Here is a 21,494-nt window from a genome sequence, read left to right as displayed (position 1 = left end):
CATCCAGTGCCGAATAGTGCCATAGTTGAAGCCCTATCCAAACACCTGTCTTTCCTTTGTTGTTATATAAAATATCCTTTCTAATAACTCATTTATTTATACGTACAGACTCATATTTATGTATTACTGTGTCTGTGTTGCAGGGTCCGCCAGGGGACGCGATGCGTGGCCCCCCAGGCCCCCCCGGTCCCCCGGGACCCCCCGGCCCTCCCTTCTCAGGGGGCAGCGCCGTCGACTTCTCCTCCGGCTTCGGGGACATGTCAGAAGGCGGCCAGGTAAACACCTCTTCCTGTATCACCACATCGTCTGTGGGGGAAAACTCCAGATACCAAAACAAAATTTCTGTTACACGTTTTGTGAACTTTCCATGCAACTGATGAGAAGAGCCTCGTGAAACGTCAGTTCAAATTTACTCTTATTAGCATATGGAGTAGTTTTCGCAAAGAAGTGCAGACAGGGCCAAAATTATTCGTAAAATATACTTGACACCGTAGAGCTACTCCGTTACTTCGTTTATGACTGAGCTGTAATTGTCTTTATTGTTGTGCGTCTCAGCAGGAAATTGCTAGGATATACTTGTATTTACTGAAGCTGTGTGATCAGTGAAGTAAAAACATGTGATGCATCCGTAAAATAATTCAGGAACAGAAACATAGTTTCCTTGTGACTACAGTAGAAATACGATTGTTAAATGATATTAACGTAGCAACAACGTTGACACTGTATCACTTCGTACAATGCCGCCGAGCAGGCAAATTTAGTCAAAAACCAACTGCAATGGTAGTCCACGTGTAGTTAGCGTTGTACAACTTTGTCCATCCACACAAACGTAACCTGTGGGCTGATAGGATTTTGTAATTTTCGTATTTTATACAGCTGAGTCAGTGAGTTCGAAGGAATATAATGCCCTAAGGATGAAACTTTACAGGGATACCCGAAACTTACTTTATCACAAATCACTGATAGTTATCCACTTTGTTTATATTGTAGGTAGGTTCTATGATATCTAAAAAGTACACATAAATCAGTAGTGTATTCCAAGTACATCCTTTTGTAATAGTAATGTGATTGTTGATGTTATCTTTATGTTTATAATTTCCTATTATATTCCCATTATCTTTTTACATTATTAAATCTACAAAATATCTAACAAAATTGTCAAAAAAGTAGAAAATAAAAGTATAAACTGCGTTAACCAGATGTCTGACATGTTTCGTCGACAATGAAAATAAAAACAAAAAACAGGAGAAACTTCTGAGCAATTGAAATACTCCTCATGCACGCAAAAAAAAAAAAAAAAAAAAAAAAAAAAGATCAGTAAGTGTCCTATTCTATCTCTCTTTAAAAGTGGATGAGCAGGAAATCAACTTAAAAACTCTGACGTCATCTGAATATTGTTTAGGAAATACTTCTATAAATTTGGGAATGTGTTCCTCACTCACACCTAAGCGACACAGATATAAGTTGAAACTTCTCCCTGTTTAGATTCATAATGAAAGTTAACAATTAAGGATTCAGGGTGATAATTAACAACTGAAGCTTTGTGATGACGCTATGTTATGGCGTAATGTTTATACCTTTTAAAATTTGAGTGACATTATTTAGATGAACAAGTGTATGTCGGAAGCTTCGTGTTTCCTGTAATTAACGTAAAGTGTAATTCACACCCCACATTGGCCTGTGTATGTAGTAAACCTGTTAAAATCACCATGAAACTGACCGGTAGAACCCACCCTTAACAGCCTAGGACCTAGCCGACACAGTGCGTGGCAGAATTTTGTAATTAATTCATTTTTACACGTCGGCCGGTGTTGGCACCCTGTGAAGAACGATCTGCTGTCAACTCGTGGAGGTGCCAGGGTTTATGTCATGCTGGCTCATTTTTTGCTTATTTTTTTCTTGTAGTATGATAAGTGCACTGACAAAAGCTTTGCTACTGTGTTGATTAAATTATGCAGGGAAGAGAAGTAGGGAGATGGAGCATTTCCTTCTAGGAAATGGCAACGGATGGCGGTTTGGTTTACTACAGTGTGTTGTACAGTCGAGCCACACAGGAAATCTTAGGCACTGTTTCGGTAACGTTATGCAAATGTTAGCGTTCTTCATAATGGGACGTCTCGGAGTCGGCCTCCGAGCCGAAGCAAACGACGAACATCATGACAAACAAATAAACCTAATTACGCGCAGATTGTGGAGACCATATTATTTTGGTTCAAATGGCTCTGAGCACTATGGGACTCAACATCTTAGGTCATAAGTCCCCTAGAACTTAGAACTACTTAAACCTAACTAACCTAAGGACATCACACACACCCATGCCCGAGGCAGGATTCGAACCTGCGACCGTAGCAGTCCCGCGGTTCCGGACTGCAGCGCCAGAACCGCTAGACCACCGCGGCCGGCAAAAATGGCTCTGAGCACTATGCGACTTAACTTCTGAGGTCATTAGTCGCCTAGAACTTAGAACTAATTAAACCTAACTAACCTAAGGACATCACATACATCCATGGCCGAAGCAGGATTCGAACCTGCGACCGTAGCGGTCGCTCGGTTCCAGACTGTAGCGCCTAGAACCGCACGGCCACTCTGGCCGGCCATATTATTTTACGTCACGTTTGACGAGATAACGCCAGAGTTAACACTGAGAACCTGAGGATACGTACAATCCCAGACGATTAGTAATTTCTAGAATTGCGTGAGAGTTTTGCAATAAACAAACAGCCTGTATTCCAGGTTCCAGAATGGGACGAGTGCCCCCTGTTACTGCCAACTCCCCCCCACCACCCAGCCTCCCACAGACGCAAATCTTGCAATGACGTCACTCCACCTCGCATTCCGTAACCGAATTCACTATGCCACCCGTATCCTCCACCACCTCACTAAATTACAGCACCTCTTCAAATACCTGGGGCATCTTGCCAGAAGTCAGTGTCCTGTGAGCACGACACGGCCTCAACGAATGCGCAGTGGGAATGCAAATGACCAGGTCTTCCTAATGTATCATACCTGAGCCTGAGAGGTGATAAAGTACCCTCATCAAGCACGTGGATTACACGGATGAACCGACTGTTGCTTATAAGAAACGCTGAAACCAAGTACCTGAAGGTCTCAATGTAATTAACTGCAAACGGTCACCACCAGCTTTCCACTGGACAAGTCGACTGAAATGGTGGCCACAAAACAATTTACGGACACACAAAAAATAATTTCATCCGTGGTAGAATATCAAATTTGCATGATCTCAGCAGAGTGCACTACTGGAACGGAATTTGGAATCGAGGAGTTGCAAAAGCATTAGGATAGTCACTAGGCGTACAAGTGATAACAGCATCAATTAATTGATTCGTGAACAGTTATCGGCTGAAAAACCCCGAAAAAGGAAAAGCTGCCTCGTAAAAAAAATGCACGACTGCAAGTAACTCAAGCAGTGCATGAGGAACACTAACCCAACTGTAAAACAGGGTTTAAATCGCTGCCTCTCCACTCTGCGTCATAACCTGAAACTAAAGGCACGCGCCACAATTTGCAGTGCTGCCTCTGGCGAGTATCTGGAGCCGAAGGCGGTGGCTACGACCGCTGCTGAAGGAGTGTTGTGTTGGCAGAAGAGCCAACACCGTATTACTAGAGGAGGCCGAAATGCACGCGTTTCAGCTCACTCAGGCTGGCGTGAGGAGGGAAGAACTATGCTGACGTGAGGTTTGGAACATGACAAGGAATTAGAATTCAGAAAGCGGACGTAATTAGTTTGATACTTCACTTTAATCCGTTAATGATGAACGTCGCTCTTGACGGTACATGATTCACAATATTATCTGTTCAGATTATAGTAACTGAATATGGCGCCTTGCTAGGTCGTAGCAAATGACGTTGCTGAAGGCTACGCTAAACTGTCGTCTCTGCAAATGAGAGCGTATGTAGACAGTGAACCATCGCTAGCAAAGTCGGCTGTACAACTGGGGCGAGTGCTAGGGAGTCTCTGTAGACTGGACCTGCCGTGTGGCGGCGCTCGGCCGGCCGAAGTGGCCGTGCGGTTAAAGGCGCTGCTGTCTGGAACCACAAGACCGCTACAGTCGCAGGTTCGAATCCTGCCTCGGGCATGGATGTTTGTGATGTCCTTAGGTTAGTTAGGATTCACTAGTTCTACGTTCTAGGGGACTAATGACCTCAGCAGTTGAGTCCCATAGTGCTCAGAGCCATTTGAACCATTTTTTTTTTTTTTTTTTGGCGGCGCTCGGTCTGCAATCACTGATAGTGGCGACACGCGGGTCCGACGTATACTAACGGACCGCTGCCGATTTAAAGGCTACCACCTAGCAAGTGTGGTGTCTGGCGGTGACACCACAAGGAAAATGCCGCTGCTTGTAGTGGGTTTACCGTGTGGAGCCAAAAAAATCATCATGTCGATACCGATGCGGTTGAATAACCTCAAAGTCGCGAAAAAGTTTAACTCCGGAATGACTTAGCAGAAGGCCGAGGTCCAACCGTCTCCTTCATCCAACTAGCCACTCGACTAACTCCCTCTGATGCGGAAAACCTTGCTCCTCACCTCGGAATACCACTTGCAAAAACCTATGCGCGACCATCAGCAAAAAGGCCTAAGTGAAACGCCAATCCGAAACCCAGAAAGTGGTAGTTTCACTAGCCGGCAGGGACCGAGCGAAGATTCCCTCGTTCTGCTCTGCACGATGGAAAAAGTCTGCAAATCTTGGAAAGGTTACCAGCCTCGTTCCCAAGGGAGCAGCTATGGAGAGTTTTCCGAATTGAGCGAGTGGCAATGAATCTGGCTTAGCGAGATAATGCCACGAGAGCATACGTTGCAGCCGGTTTCACCGTGGACTGCCACAAGCGCTCGCGATGCTTTTAACGAGGGCCGGGTCCCAGCGCGACCGCCCGTGGGGCGCTGGGTGCTGTCGTCAGCGGATCCACGTCCCACTGACCAGACGCGGCCATCGGATAATCTCCGGGGCGCCTTTCGCCACAAAGATTTCTTTCCTGTATCCCAGGTACTAGGAATAACGAGGCTCGACCGACATGTTACTCTCCAGAGCTTGCGAAGGCTGCTGTTGCTCAGTGAGAGGCGACTCCGCTTGCCGAGCCGAGATGGAAACAAAAAAAAAATGGTTCAAATGGCTCTGAGAACTATGGGACTTAACATCTGAGGTCATCAGTCCTCTAAGAACTACTTAAATCTAACTAACCTAAGGACATCACACACATCCATGGCCGAGGCAGGATTCGAACATGCGACCGTCGCAGCAGCGCAGTTCCGGACTGAAGCGCCTAGAACCGCGCGGCCACAACGGCCGGCGAGATGTAAACAGAGAAACCTGAATGTCACCAGAAGTGAGACCAAAATCCAGTACGATCATCCATCTACATCACTAGCAACTTTTTCCTAACCACTCATGAGTTATATCCGTAAAACTGCTAGTAATGCACAGTGAACACAGAACGATTCGGAAAGCAAAATGAAGAAATGAGAGTCCGATATGCTAACCACGTATTCAAAGATGGATCCTATTCGAGGCATGGCCGGTAACAGGCTACCGCCTCACAACATTAGGCTGTCCCACATGTCCCGTAGACTAGACTTGACGATCCTATTACTTCCCCCTTCGTCGAGAAGCCTGGCCCGTCGCCTTCTCCTAATTGTATCAGCATTTCCCACTTCCATTCCAACACTCCACATCCTGTCGTATATTCATCGCTTTCCACGCCTAGACGAGGAATTCATCCCTGAAACCTATCTTTCGCACCTACCACAACGTACCCTATCTGTCATGTCCATCTCCGTGTGCTTCCAGAGAGCCGGGTAGTACGTTCGTGAACAATTTGCCTCCATCTTGATATACTTCTTGCCTCGATAAAGTTTCTCGAATTTCTCCTCTAGTCTTCGGGTCTTCCTTAATTTGATCCAGCCATGTTTGTCAGGGCCGTCCTACTGATCTTATCCCCAGAACATTTCTGTCCAGGTATTGCTTTACAAGCGATTATCCTTCATCCTCTTCACATGTCCAAACCAGCTGAGTCGCGCAGTACTGAGACTGACAGATTCGTTTACATCTCTCCTCTGATGTCTTCCTTCCTAATTTTATCTCTTCTATTTTTGTGCAAGTCCGATCGCAGAAGCTTCGTTTCACATGCCTTTAACTTGCTCAAATCTGCACACAGCATTCCAAGCTGTATGTCATAGTCGGCAGGAGATTTGTTTGAAACACGATCTATTTGTCTCCCACATGAACTCCCTTGTTCCATGCAAGTGCTCTTGATGAAAAAGTTTGGATCCCTTTGTTAGTCTGTTCTGTACGCCTAGATGGCAGTTACTTTCCCTCCTAGCTAACTGAAAGTTTCCACACTTTCAGTTTTGTCTCCGTCGAACATCATGCAGGTTCCCTGCTCATAGCCATGCTACAGTTTTGCTCTCGCGTGCTGTCAGCTGATACTCTTTAAACGTTGAGGTCCATTTATCTAATCTTCCCTGCACTTCTAGTTCTGTACTTCCCCAAAGAGCTACATCACCAGCAAAGAGGTCACCATTTGCCATACCCTTGACATCATTTAAAATCGCACCCGCAAGTGCAATGGAAAGTAATGACTGAGACTGAGCCGGCCGAAGCGGCCGTGCGGTTCTAGGCGCTGCAGTCCGGAACCGCCAGACCGCTACGGTCGCAGGTTCGAATCCTGCCTCGGGCATGGATGTGTGTGATGTCCTTAGGTTAGTTAGGTTTAACTAGTTCTAAGTTCTAGGGGACTAATGACCTCAGCAGTTGAGTCCCATAGTGCTCAGAGCCATTTGAACCATTTTTGACTGAAACTGAAGCCGTTTCTATATTTTCCCCCGAGCTTTTAACTAACAAGCATTCCTGTCCACAGAACCCCCACTAAAGTTGTAGTCGAAGACCTGGGTGGCTTCCTGCGCTACTTGGAGCATATCACATGCAGTGGAAATGGGGGGAGGGGGGATGTCCTGGACGAATGGACGAAATCAGAACCGTTTACCAGGCAGGACCGAGCGTGGTATCCACTGGGAATGCTGCCTCAGACCTATGCCTTTTAACATGCATTTTGAAAGTGCCTTACAATGCCGGAAAGAAGTTGTTTGTACCCAAAAGAGTATAAACTGATGACAACAGGACATTTCAGATGTTTTTTTTTCTTTTTTGAGGGTTTTTCTTTTGCTTGGGACATGGCAGACAAGTAGCAATTCCCCACATAAACTCAGCAAGATCTGCTCTCTTTGAAATACGGTGACCCCAAAAAGAATCAAAACGTCAGACGACGTTCATAGGAAAATAGGCATGTAGATACAATAAATAGTTATTGATAATAAACCTGTCAAACAAGTTCTTTTCGTTTTCGTTTTAACAATCGAGAGTGCGATATCAGTTTTATCTATGACGACGATAAATAGATGAAACTAAACAGATCTAAAGTTGTTGTAGGGCAATTAAATACAACCTACAAAATAAAACATGATTGGAAATTCAATATCTGCAAAACGGTTAAGACATTAAATAAAATCAGTTCACTTGCAAATATCACATGTTCCACGGCAGAAGACGTATCGTTTGAAGCTTCAGGATGGTGCACGACTGACGTAATGCAGCTTAAACGTCCACAGGTTACAGATCTACTTTTTAAAAATACGTATATATTGAATTTTATTCGCGAAGAAATTTTATAACATTGGCAAATTAACTTGTTCCAAATACTTAAATCTATAGAACTGTATATATTTATAAACGCTGTACAAGACACAAGCTCATATATCACAACAACAAAAAACAGCAGAAAACGCCGGAAGCTACTTTATGCTGTCTCTAGCGTGCATACCTTCACTTTATGTGGTCCTAAAATCGGTCGCTAGACTGACAAACATATCAGGAAGCATCAAGTGTTGCTAGGCGCACTATCTTCCAGGTGCAACACTCTCTCCTACTTTATAGATGGAAATCACGGATATTACAAAACTGGCGAAAGCCTCATGTACGCGTCGGAGATGAAATTCCTTAGACATCAGTGCGTATACATTACTAAGAGATCAACGTTCTAGGCATCAGCGACAACGTAAAATATTGCAGAAACAAATGTGTCAGCGTCCAAATAAAATAAGAAATAGCAGTATTACGAAAACAGTATACGACTACAATCCATCAGGTCTACATCTACATCTACGTACATACTCCGCAATCCACCATACGGTGCGTGGCGGAGGGTACCTAGTACCACAGCTAGCATCTTCTCTCCCTGTTCCACTCCCAAACAGAACGAGGGAAAAATGACTGCCTATATGCCTCCGTACGAGCCCTAATCTCTCTTATCTTATCTTTGTGGTCTTTCCGCGAAATGTAAGTTGGCGGCAGTAAAATTGTACTGCAGTCAGCCTCAAATGCTGGTTCTCTAAATTTCCTCAGTAGAGATTCACGAAAAGAACGCCTCCTTTCCTCCAGAGACTCCCACCCGAGTTCCTGAAGCATTTCCGTAACACTCGCGTGATGATCAAACCTACCAGTAACAAATCTAGCAGCGCGCCTCTGAATTGCTTCTATGTCCTCCCTCAATCCGACCTGATAGGGATCCCAAACGCTCGAGCAGTACTCAAGAATAGGTCGTATTAGTGTTTTATAAGCGGTCTCCTTTACAGATGAACCACATCTTCCCAAAATTCTACCAATGAACCGAAGACGATTATCCGCCTTCCCCACAACTGCCATTATATGCTTGTCCCACTTCATATCGCTCTGCAATGTTACGCCCAAATATTTAATCGACGTGACTGTGTCAAGCGCTACACTACTAATGGAGTATTCAAACATTACAGGATTCTCTTTCCTATTCATCTGCATTAATTTACATTCATCTATATTTAGAGTTAGCTGCCATTCTTTACACCAATCACAAATCCTGTCCAAGTCATCTTGTATCCTCCTACAGTCACTCAACGACGACACCTTCCCGTACACCACATCATCATCCGCAAACAGCCGCACATTGCTATCCACCCTATCCAAAAGATCATTTATGTAGATAGAAAACAGCAGCGGACCTGCCACACTTCCCTGGGGCACTCCAGATGCTACCCTCACCTCCGATGTACACTCACCATCGAGGACAACGTACTGGGTTCTATTACTTAAGAAGCCTTCGAGCCACTCACATACTTGCGAACCAACCCCAATTGCTCGTACCTTAGTTAGGAGTCTGCAGTGGGGCACCGAGTCAAACGCTTTCCGGAAGTCAAGGAATATGGCATCCGTCTGATATCATTCGCAGGAGTATCAGAAAATCTAGAAAGAAGTCTGAATGATGGAATGTGGAATGGGCCTAAAGTTCCTTTAAAGGGAGGAAGAAGAAGGCCAATTTAGTTGTCTCCGCCCAAATTGCTAACCCACAGTAACCAGAAGACCTCACTCATTCCGATCATCCCGACACGTCATACAATGTTGACCGTCGCCCTTTCTTTGCGTGTCACTCGGAAGAGGGAGGATAGACATGGGCCGAAAACATCAGTGGAAACATTGAGGACATTACCCCTGAATCTCCGGAACCTGACAGCCGGCGATAAAGACAGGCGCATTTTCCTTTTTCGAACAAGTCGCAAGAACAAGACGAGTGTTAGTCGAGAAATTGTTTTGTCAAATGTCTTCAGGTTTCCAGGGGATACATTCTCAGAAAGAACTTTCGACAATCGCTCGCTGATGAGAAGGCTTTTCTAAGCGCACCGACTAAAAAGGAAATAAAGAAATCCTCGCTTCTGCGCCGGCGAACGGTTTCGCGGTCGCTCCGCGCGTTTTGTACTCGGAGGTCGTAACTCGGCGCGACTCGCTTTGTATTCCGCGAAGCGGGAAGGCGCGCTTGGGAGCTCTCGCATCTTGAACAGCGGGGGCACACAGGCAGCTAAACGGCTGCGGAACCGCCCGCGCCCGCCGGAATAGCAAGCGGCGCATTCCATTCCGCTGCAACCGAGACACGCGGCCGGCGGCGTATCGGGAAAGGATGGGGCCCCGCCTGCAACCTGCGCTAACGGCGGACAGCGTCAAAAGGGGCAGCGGCTCTACTGCCGTGGATGTACTGCGTATCTTCTCTATGGCCGGTATTACACTATCAAATTTCTTTGTCAAAGATTTGATCAAAGATGTGACCAAATATTCCGTCAAATATATTTGATAAAGATCTTTGATGTAGCGCTAGAAGGGGTATTACACATGTCATCATATTTTTCGTCAAAGTTCGAGATGGCTGACAACAACAACTTGTTATTAACCGCAGCAGTTGCGTGTACCGCAACTGCACTGTGTGCACATGCGGAAGAGAAGCGGGAAAAAAAAAGAAACGTACCTGGGTGAAGCCGTGGGTTTTACGACGACACGATAGAAGCATTCAACAAAACTTGTTACGTGAGCTTATAGTGGCGGACGTCAAGTCGTACGTCAATTACTTAAGAATGGATGAGCATACATTTCTGTATGTGCTCAGTGAAGTGTATCCTCATATCACAAAGAACATCTGCAGCAGACAGACTCACTGTAACACATTACAGCAGAGGATTAGGTTAGGTCAGGTATCCAATCTTCGTAATCTATTTTTGTATTCAGCGTGCCTCACGTTGTAAAGCGCCTCATCAGCTTCATACATGTCTATTAATTTTGTAGTTGTCGGCACACACCAATTATATTTACCGGCAATTTTTACAAAAACACTACAGACGACAGTATGCAGCGATGCTAGCGCTCTATGTGGTAACATGTCACATTTCAGTGAACAGAAGACAAGCGACTTCTCTGATCAAATCTACAGCGAGGCCCTATATTAGATCAAATATTCGACGACATTTGGCGAAGTTCCCTATTGCACAATCAAATATCTTTGACAAAGATATTGGACAAAGATATTTGACAAATTTGATAGTGTAATACCGGCCTATGCAAGCGGCCGCACTTGCTGTCGCACGTTGTATATGTTCCGCTCCGTTTAAGTTTGAGCTACCACTGTAAGTAAACCCGAACCTGCCCTGGTTTGGAAAAAAACTATGCCCTTTCATATAACGCAACCTGACTACGAAAGAATTAAATAAAGTTACCTGAGCAGTTAACACATACTTTAAGACGAAGCGGTTAATAGTACACACACCAAGAAAAAACGGACTTTAAGTGAGTATGAGAAATCATGTCTAATATCTCTGCGGACGTGAAAGTATTTACCGGCCGCGGTAGCCGAGCGGTTCTAGGCGCTTTAGTCTGGATCCGCGAAACTGCTACGGTCGCAGGTTCGAATCCTGCCTCGGGTATGGATGTGTGTGATGTCCTTAGGTTACTTAGTTTTAAGTGGTTCTAAGTTCTAGGGGACTGATGACCTCAGATGTTAAGTCCCATAGTGCTCAGAGCCATTTGGACCATTTGCCATGAAAGTATTTAAGCGGCGCGTCTTGTAGCCAGCTACAGTGCAAATGGGGATGCGAACCGCAGGCTGCGATAATATATAAGCAGCGAACATATACAATTCTGTTGAACTAAACACAGCGTCTATGCACGCTCGCTACCCTCAATACCTATCTTATCTGCTGAAAATCATGCAACGAACGGGATGTATGATATTCATAACAGTGGATGGTGCATTAAACTGCGGACCTAGAAACGACGGAGAAGCTTCGTCCCGCCGTAGCCCTCAATGGTTCACAACCCCACAACAGGCCACCGACCTCACCGCCGCCGCCCCACAACGAACCCAGGGTTATTGTGGGGTTCGGCCCCCAGTGCCCCCCCCCCCCCTTCCCGGTAACGTCTCTGATACCCCAAATGTTTGTGAGGTAGAGTAATTATGGTGTACGCGTACGTGGAGACAGTGTTTGCGCAGCAGTCGCCGACACAGTGTAACTGAGACGGCATAAGGGGAACCAGCCCGCATTCGCAGAGGCAGATGGAAAACCGCCTTAAAAAACACCCACAGGCTGGCCGGAACACCGCACCTCGACACTAATCCGCCGTTCGGGAAACAGCGCGTTAGACCGCGCGGCTAGCCTGGTGGGCCATAATAGTGGATACTAGCTCTCACGAAAACTGCGGTAAGAATATTCACACCTGCCAGCACCTGCTTCTTACATTCTTCTTAAAGTTAGAGGGTACTTCGCCTGTTTCATACTAGATAGAATATTTTTATCATAATTACTTCTCTCTTCTGAGGGAATGACGAATACTCCAGGAACCTTGCTACCGTTAACATACGGAACATTTATATAATGTTGTGCGCATACTAGGCCAATCAAAACGTACAAAAAAAAGGCTAAAATCGCAAAGCGTGGTGTGGTCTGATTTTCTTGATGTTGTGTTAGGATCAGTGGGGGTTGTGCGAATCCAAGTTTGAAGCTTCGAAAAAAATATTACGTGTAAACTTGCGAAATTTTTGGACATTTTTTAAATTGTTGCCTAATAACCCACAAACTATGCGTTTTCCTATATTAGTCGTTATTACCGTTTTTCACGTACATTACTATGCAGTAATTTAAGTCCAATAGCAGCTCTATAGATTCAGTAACTTCCGAGGTATGGGAGTCCAAATATTGGCATTTTTTACCAAGAATGAAGATTTTAAATTTAGCTCTTGTCTCGAGCTGAATATCGGCGTAAGTCAGGATAACTGTTATTCCTCTATTCAACTGACAAAATAGTGTCAATCAGCAACGGAATCGTGGAGAAAATATTGTACGTCAGCAACGGAATAGTGGACGTGCTAAAATAAATTACCAACTAGTAAAAAAAAAGGGGATGAGGGCAATGTATCTGTCAAATTCCAGTGCATTTGGGAAGACAACTTTCAAAAGAAAAAACGAAGTACGTACTTTTGGCGACAATCCTCAAATCATAGAATGCGTAACAAGTTTGTTGCCGTGGATCCACTCACCGTCTTCCGAAGGACGTGCACCACTAAGCGGTTGGTGTGAACGGACTCAGCATTTTAAATTAGAACTGGCCCCTTTACCCACTTGCATTGACCAACGAAGAGGCGATACGTAAGGGGAAAAATCAAGTGTCTAAGCGGCTTTCGCTCCACTTTCCCAAAATACACTCCTGGAAATTGAAATAAGAACACCGTGAATTCATTGTCCCAGGAAGGGGAAACTTTATTGACACATTCCTGGGGTCAGATACATCACATGATCACACTGACAGAACCACAGGCACATAGACACAGGCAACAGAGCATGCACAATGTCGGCACTAGTACAGTGTATATCCACCTTTCGCAGCAATGCAGGCTGCTATTCTCCCATGGAGACGATCGTAGAGATGCTGGATGTAGTCCTGTGGAACGGCTTGCCATGCCATTTCCACCTGGCGCCTCAGTTGGACCAGCGTTCGTGCTGGACGTGCAGACCGCGTGACACGACGCTTCATCCAGTCCCAAACATGCTCAATGGGGGACAGATCCGGAGATCTTGCTGGCCAGGGTAGTTGACTTACACCTTCTAGAGCACGTTGGGTGGCACGGGATACATGCGGACGTGCATTGTCCTGTTGGAACAGCAAGTTCCCTTGCCGGTCTAGGAATGGTAGAACGATGGGTTCGATGACGGTTTGGATGTACCGTGCACTATTCAGTGTCCCCTCGACGATCACCAGTGGTGTACGGCCAGTGTAGGAGATCGCTCCCCACACCATGATGCCGGGTGTTGGCCCTGTGTGCCTCGGTCGTATGCAGTCCTGATTGTGGCGCTCACCTGCACGGCGCCAAACACGCATACGACCATCATTGGCACCAAGGCAGAAGCGACTCTCATCGCTGAAGACGACACGTCTCCATTCGTCCCTCCATTCACGCCTGTCGCGATACCACTGGAGGCGGGCTGCACGATGTTGGGGCGTGAGCGGAAGACGGCCTAACGGTGTGCGGGACCGTAGCCCAGCTACATGGAGACGGTTGCGAATGGTCCTCGCCGATACCCCAGGAGCAACAGTGTCCCTAATTTGCTGGGAAGTGGCGGTGCGGTCCCCTACGGCACTGCGTAGGATCCTACGGTCTTGGCGTGCATCCGTGCGTCGCTGCGGTCCGGTCCCAGGTCGACGGGCACGTGCACCTTCCGCCGACCACTGGCGACAACATCGATGTACTGTGGAGACCTCACGCCCCAAGTGTTGAGCAATTCGGCGGTACGTCCACCCGGCCTCCCGCATGCCCACTATACGCCCTCGCTCAAAGTCCGTCAACTGCACATGCGGTTCACGTCCACGCTGTCGCGGCATGCTACCAGTGTTAAAGACTGCGATGGAGCTCCGTATGCCACGGCAAACTGGCTGACACTGACGGCGGCGGTGCACAAATGCTGCGCAGCTAGCGCCATTCGACGGCCAACACCGCGGTTCCTGGTGTGTCCGCTTTGCCGTGCGTGTGATCATTGCTTGTACAGCCCTCTCGCAGTGTCCGGAGCAAGTATGGTGGGTCTGACACACCGGTGTCAATGTGTTCTTTTTTCCATTTCCAGGAGTGTATCTCTCTTGGAGACATAAGATTTGTACTGGTAGATGGGATTCCTTTTCCACAAGGCTATCTGACACGGGAAGATTCGTCAGGGCTATCAGTGCTACCACCATCACCTACACATTATACAAGATTGGCCGGAACTATTCAGCGGCATTTGTGGATACCCTGATGATGAAATCATCAGGAGTACTAAAACTGCAGAACGACTATGCGGTTCCGCTGCCCCTTTTTGTAACAGGGTCGTGTTTGACTCTTCCACTATCATCACAATGCCCTAGGAGAAACTGTTAGCCAACGACTCCAATCAAAGACATTTCTCTGAGGAGAGCTCTGCGTTTGGACGGCAAAACACTGAAATAGAAGAGGCAAACCGCGACCTTATCCGTACCTCCATCGGTAAAAGCACGTCCTACGAGAACGTAATCGTGGTTGGATACGATGTTCATTCACTCGTTCTTCTCTGCCAGTTGGGCTCGACCTTCCGAAATGTTTACTTCCAGAAAAAAGAAAGTGGTACTTAGTTTTCCACCAAATTTTTAGGGAGGAAAAGTAGATTTGTCCCCCCTCCCCCCTCCCCCATAGCTACCAGATTTGAACTCTTCCTACACGCATTCCGCGGATGCGACACCAGTCGGCCCTTTTCTGGCAAGGAAAAACAAAATGGTGGAATGTGTTTCAAAAGAACTGGTGCCTGATTGACGTCACTACCGTGTTTCTCTTCCCAGACGATAGTCACAAAACTGTAGCCGAGGTTGGAGACAAGTGCCCGATGGAGGGGACACATGAATCGACACCCTACACGGTTTTCGGTTCCACCTTTTCGTAAAATCAGCAGAAAATGCAATGGAGGATCTGTCACATTTGTCCCTAACCTTCCATTCGTATCACACGTACCACCAAGTGCAAAAAAGGAAGTGCTGAAGGATGCCAAAGAGGGGTTGGTGGAACAGCTCAATGGGTCTATTATCTCTAATAACATTATGTGAACCAGTCCCTTCAATGCTCGATAGATCACAAGAAGGGATGCACTATAGCTTACACCTATGCTGTAGGCGCTCAGCTCTGTGCATTCACTGCTGCAGCACGACTTCCCACGACGTCGCCACGAGTGACGATCCATGAGGATGAAGACGACTACGCAACCCGCAGTGGACGCAGCACCTCAGCAACCCCCTCCTGTCTCGGAACACGACTGAGCCCCGAAGAAACCAAAGCACTGCCAAGGGAAACTCTTCATCTGACCCTCCTCAGTTTTAGTGGTAAAATGGTCCAGTGGATAGCTCGTCAAAACTGAACACAGATCAAACGTGAAAACAGGAAGGAGGTCACTGAACTGTGAACAAAAAGCGAAAGTGAAGGGTCCAAGCTCAAGATGTGCAACTAGAACACGGCCTCGTGGTAACGGTGCTGCAGTAAAAAAAAACGGAGATTCGTGTTCAAATCCCTCTCGTACCCTTTCTTTTCACAATATTATAAACTTTCCATCCGGTCATTGACGTCGTTGCTCTCCATCTGTAGTCTTCGCAACTGTGATACTATACGTTGGTCATAGAATATGAGTCACGTGGTAAGAATGTATTACCGTCGCAAATAAATGTGATGAATAGCAAGAGCAGACGAGATGCCGTCTAGACACCTCATAGAAACGCAAACAACTAGCAAATGGGCGTGATCAGTGCTAGAGCATAGGAATTCAAGATTCGGAACTTTGAAAACGGAACGCAAGTGGTACTGGTGTAGAACAAATAGGAGGTACGTACGTCTCGAGATCCCTTGCAGACGGACTTCACACCACGACATAGACACCAATTTGAATACACCACACACACGCCGACGGACAGTTCATAATTTTTTGGGAAAAAATTTTGAGTCGCGAGGGAGGTTTGAACACGGATATTCCTCTTTGCAGTCCAACAACGTAACCACGTAACCATAACGCAATGGGTATTCAGATCGCTGGGTGATGCACGTCTTGAGCTTGGAACGTTCACAGTTTCCATTTTGCTTTTTTTTTCACAGTTCAGTACACCTTCTTCCTGTTTTCATGCTTGTTCTGTGTTCAGTTTTTGACGGGCTATAAACTGGGCCATTTGACCACTAAATTTGAGGGAGGTGCGATTGGGAGTTTCCCTTGTGACAGTTTTCAGTTATTGACATGTATGATCTTTAAAAACGTACGTGCATCTGAAAATGCTTTTATGCCTTTCAACGTGATGATATTCATTTTTTTTCTTTTCTCGAACGCTCGCTATTTGTTATTAGTTAGTGTTTAGGCGCATTTCTTCAAAAAATTAAGTTTTCTGACATTTTGTTTTTGTAAGATTTCAAGAGAACTACTGGACCTGGAGACTTAATTTGGTGCTTAAACGAAAGCCAATACAATTTACTGAAACTCAGTTCTCATGACTATTCTCGCAGGATGCGTGATAATGCCGAAATTTAGCCCAAAACAAGAGTAAAACTTAAAATTTTCATTTTTGGCAAAAATGGCCAATGTTTGGAAGTTCTGTGCCTCTGAAACTAGTGGTTGTATAGATCTACGGTTGGACTTAATCTGTTGCATATTTAATGCACTTTAATAACGATAATAACGATTAATACCGGAAAACGTTTAATTTGAGTTATGAGGCAAGAACTAGAAGTCAAAAAATTTTGTAGTTTTTCACGTATTACTCAGGAGGCATAGCCTTTTCAAAGCTGCAAACGTGGGTTCACACTACCCTAACTAGTGCTAACAGCATATCAGAAAACCAGAACTACACCACGTTTTGTAATTATAATGTCTAATTTCACTTGCCTATACCTTCTTGGTGCAAACTTTTCGATTGAACCCAACTTGGGCGGCATGCGTGCCTCTTTGTGTGCTTTTGTATTCAACCGCAAGTCACGAAAGCTAGCTGATCGTTTACGAGACTTTTCCACAATATAAAATCTTGTTGTGACCACCGAGAATCGCACCCTACACTTTCGTCTTGCTTTCCAACTACGCTAGCCACTAAATCACTTTTTTATAAGCTTTTTGAATCCTTCCTCCCCTTCCTCCTTCCTTCCGCTACTCGTCCTTTTTCTTGATCCAGCATTCTCAGCTTTTTAATATCCCTAATATTAAATCTTCTGTTTGTCGAAAGTTAAAAAAGTTTCTAACAAAGGACCTCGCCTCTTTAGACTTAATGCATTTTCTTCCTTCTAACTTAGAGCCTCGCGTTTTCATAATACCAAAAATATTTCATGTTTGAAAGACAGAATTCTTGCTTCTTTAGAAAACACAGCCTTAAATTCCGCTTGAATTGAAGAACTATTCTGCAAAGCACAGATAAATTCGGAGCAGGACTTCCGGTTCCTCCCTTCCTTCAACTGTCTTACTCACGTGGTCTCTGTCTTCCCAGGATTATAAACCAACGTATTAATTTCTGTGGGCATTTTACAACAAATATTATTGGAAATATTTCATATTCAAATTTAAAAAGTTTTGCAATAACATTATCAACAAAATTAAGTGCTACACAGGTTTACATTTATTCGAGAGATTAGCTTAGCCCCCGCTGCTTGGCTCGCATACACTGTAAGCCCTGCAGAATTTTTTTCTTTTTATTTTATCGAATTTTCATATTGTTCACAAATTGCAACACATTCTAAACTTTTCACGCTAATTAAGGCCATATAAGCATGGTCTTTTCCGAATGTACTCCTGGCAAGAAAGCGATTCTGGTAACTGGAGTCCAAAGTTTTTGTTATCTTGCCTTTCGCATTCTTGTGGAGATATTTCCATAACAACTTTCGTCCTCTAACAAATATTTCTTTATATCTAACTAAGAAGTGAAATACTAATTTTGTAAATTTTGCTTTAATTTTTTTTTTAAATTTTTATTCTTAAAAATTTACATCCTCTCTTGCTTTCCCTTAGGGGTTTAATTTCCAGAAACAGTGAAATACCTGTTTCTTGTTTCTAACCGCAAAGTAAAATACCAGTTGTCATAGATGTGGTCTTAAAAATCCTTTAGTAGTTCTTCAACAATTATTTATTTTCAAAAAAGCGTTTCAACCACTATTTTACCCCTTAGTGGCTGAAATTTCAAAAGTTCTGAAACACGTACTTTTTTATTATCTGAGTGAGAAGCCCCTATTTCAGCCCCTTAGGAGTGGAATTTCAGACAATCCCTTCTTAAGTGGCGCATACAGTATAAGATCCATACCCTCTCCAAACTTCAAATTTCTATCCTTAGAGGGTTGGACTGGACGAAGATGAGTCAGTAAATCATTCTAGCCCTATTTCACTCGTTTAGAGGTTGAATTTGCAAAAACAGTGAAACACGTATTTTTTCTTTAACCAAGAACCCAAAAACGAATTTTCAAAGATTTAGCTTTAAAAATATTTTTGCAATGAAATATTTTCATAAAACGTTTCACCCCCTTAGGGATTCAATTTCCAAAAACTGACATTTGTATGTTTTATTTCTCACGGAGAAGCCAAATGTAAATTATCATGGATTTAGTTTCAAGACTGTTTGTACAATAAAATATTTCCATAAAAACTTTCATCCCCATAGGGCTGAATTTCCAAAAACAGTGAAACACTTTTAACTGAGAAGCCAAATTTAAATTTTCATAGATTTACCTTTATAGATGCTTCCATAATCAAATATTTTCATTAAAAATCTCATCCCCCCTATTTCACCCCTTTGGGGTTCAATTTCCAAAAATCAAGAAGTCAAATACTAGTGTTTATTGACGTAGCTTTAAAAACACTTCAGTAGTTCTTTAGTAATGATATGTTTCCAAAAAAAGGCTTTCATCTACTTTTTCACTCCCATAGGATTAAATTTCCAAAAATGCTGAAACACGTGTTTCTTTATTTCTGACCGAGAAACTAAATACCAATTTTCGTAGGTCTAGCTCCAAAATTGCCTTAACAGCGACATTTTTAAGAAAAAACAAAACTTCATCCATTATTTCACCCCCCTAAGGTTGCCTACGTATAAAATGCACTCCTTCTGCAGATTTCATGTTTCTGTCCTTAGCGGTTTGGGCTGGGATATGATGAGTCTGTCAGTCAGGACATATTCTTACACATATTAACACGCAGATTACGCTGAAGGAAAATTCACCACATTAATGCCTGTTAAGGGTACTTTAAAGGATGGCCACGTGATTATCGATTGTACAGAAACAAATGAATGGCATTGCGGCGTGAAAAGAACAGTGCAAGGGAATAAGCAGAGAGCTGAGTAAAGGAAGAGATGGCAGCGTTGAAAACTCTCCGACAGTGAGATCGCCTTCTTCGGGAAGAAACCGGTACAAGAGGAGCTTCAGCAAATTAACAGTTTACCGTAGCACTAAGCTCACACAGAGTTAGAAATTGGTGAGCTATAAGAAAGAAGAGACCGGAGGAATTGGTGCGGTGCCGGTGGTCAAAGTGGCTGACTTACAGTCAGCTGTGTGACGGGCCAGCCGTCCTGACAGGTTTTCAGTGGCTGAGCGCCGGGATGATTCCTCTGAACAGGGTGCAGTCGCTTTCTTTCCACATTCTTGTCCGCACCGAGCATGTATTACTTCTCTAATGATTTCGTCCTCTGTATGAAGTCGTAAGAGGTCCATGATTAAGGAATTTGTTGCTAGCGCACTCGAGCAGATGTAGGCCTTATTTCAATGGATTGCTCACGCGCTGACTGCGATGTGTAAGCTATAAGAGAATCTCAGACCAAAGAGCAGTGTTGTATGCAGTAGGAACTGTGCGGCAGTAGTAGTAAGTAGTAGCTAGCAGTCTGGTGTATGGAGTTGGCTGGGCCGGTCGTGGGGAGCGATGGCGGTGCCTGAGCGATGTAGTATAAGGTAAAAGCAGCCTCGCGCATATGTAATTTTGTTATATCGAGTCCCATGTAAATTTTTTAAAAAATCTCTTAATAATAATCTTTCTTAAAAAAAATTAACTTTTGACAATCATTCATCTCAATTTAAAGAATTTACTAATTTCTCCAATCCATGGTCATCCCGATTATTGTAAAGAAAAATCAATTGTTTCTTTTTATACATGACAAATCTATCGGCCAGCATTGCACTGGGCTGTGCCAGAAAAATTTCTTATAGGAGCAGATATATACGCGTTATCCGGCGACATTATTGAGGTAAGAATTTTCAATTTATTCAGAATGATCTTTCAGGGCCATGACGCAGCACTGCTGACGTCCAAATTTACCAGTTTAGATTCCCAGTCAGTTAATTATTGAAAGGTTACATATGAGTCACAATTTTATTGAGAGGTTGATCACATTATTATTGTGGGGTTACTGAATAATAAACTGTTGCTAGGTTACACTGAATGTGAATGTTATACTTATTTTTTAACTGTTGGGTAGTTACACTGAATGCTATATATAAATAATTATATTTTTTACTGTTGGGAGGTTACGGAATTTTTCTGTTGGGAGGTTACACTGAATGTGAATGACATAATTATATTTATTACTGTTGGGAGTGTGAATCTAAACTGGTAACTTTGGACGTCAGCACTGCTACGACATGGCCCTGAAAGATCATTCTGAATAAATTGAAAATTCTTACCTCAATAATGTCGCGTATATATCTGCTCCTATAAGAAATTTTTCTGGCACAGCCCAGTGCAATGCTCACCGATAGATTTGTCATGTATAAAAAGAAAGAATTGATTTTTCTTTACAATAATCGGGATGACCATGGATTGGAGAAATTAGTAAATTCTTTAAATTGAGATGAATGATTGTCAAAAGTTAATTTTTTTAAGAAAGATTATTATTAAGAGATTTTTTAAAAAATTTACATGGGACTCGATATAACAATAGTACACATGCGCGAGGCTGCTTTTACCTTATACTACATCGCTCAGGCTCCCGCATCGCTCCCCACGACCGGCCCAGCCAACTCCATACACCAGACTGCTAGCTACTACTTACTCGTACTGCCGCACAGTTCCTACTGCATACAACACTGCTCTTTGGTCTGAGATTCTCTTATAGCTTACACATCGCAGTCAGCGCGTGAGCAAT

At 44.2% G+C, this 21,494-nt stretch overlaps 1 protein-coding gene across 1 annotated transcript in view; it reads left to right on the top strand.

Moving 5' to 3' along the window:
• LOC126251896 (collagen alpha-1(I) chain-like) overlaps positions 1-21,494 on the top strand; it is a 1,054,386-nt gene that overhangs the window by 782,019 nt on the left and 250,873 nt on the right. The window contains exon 7 of the mRNA XM_049952611.1: positions 144-275. Coding sequence (XP_049808568.1) covers positions 144-275 — 132 coding nt within the window. The remainder of the gene's footprint in view (positions 1-143; positions 276-21,494) is intronic.

The sequence above is a fragment of the Schistocerca nitens genome, chromosome 4, assembly GCF_023898315.1.
Source record: "Schistocerca nitens isolate TAMUIC-IGC-003100 chromosome 4, iqSchNite1.1, whole genome shotgun sequence".
Lineage (NCBI taxonomy): Eukaryota > Metazoa > Arthropoda > Insecta > Orthoptera > Acrididae > Schistocerca > Schistocerca nitens.
The sequence above is the reverse complement of the archived record's forward strand: the minus strand, read 5'-3'. Positions and strand labels throughout refer to the sequence as shown.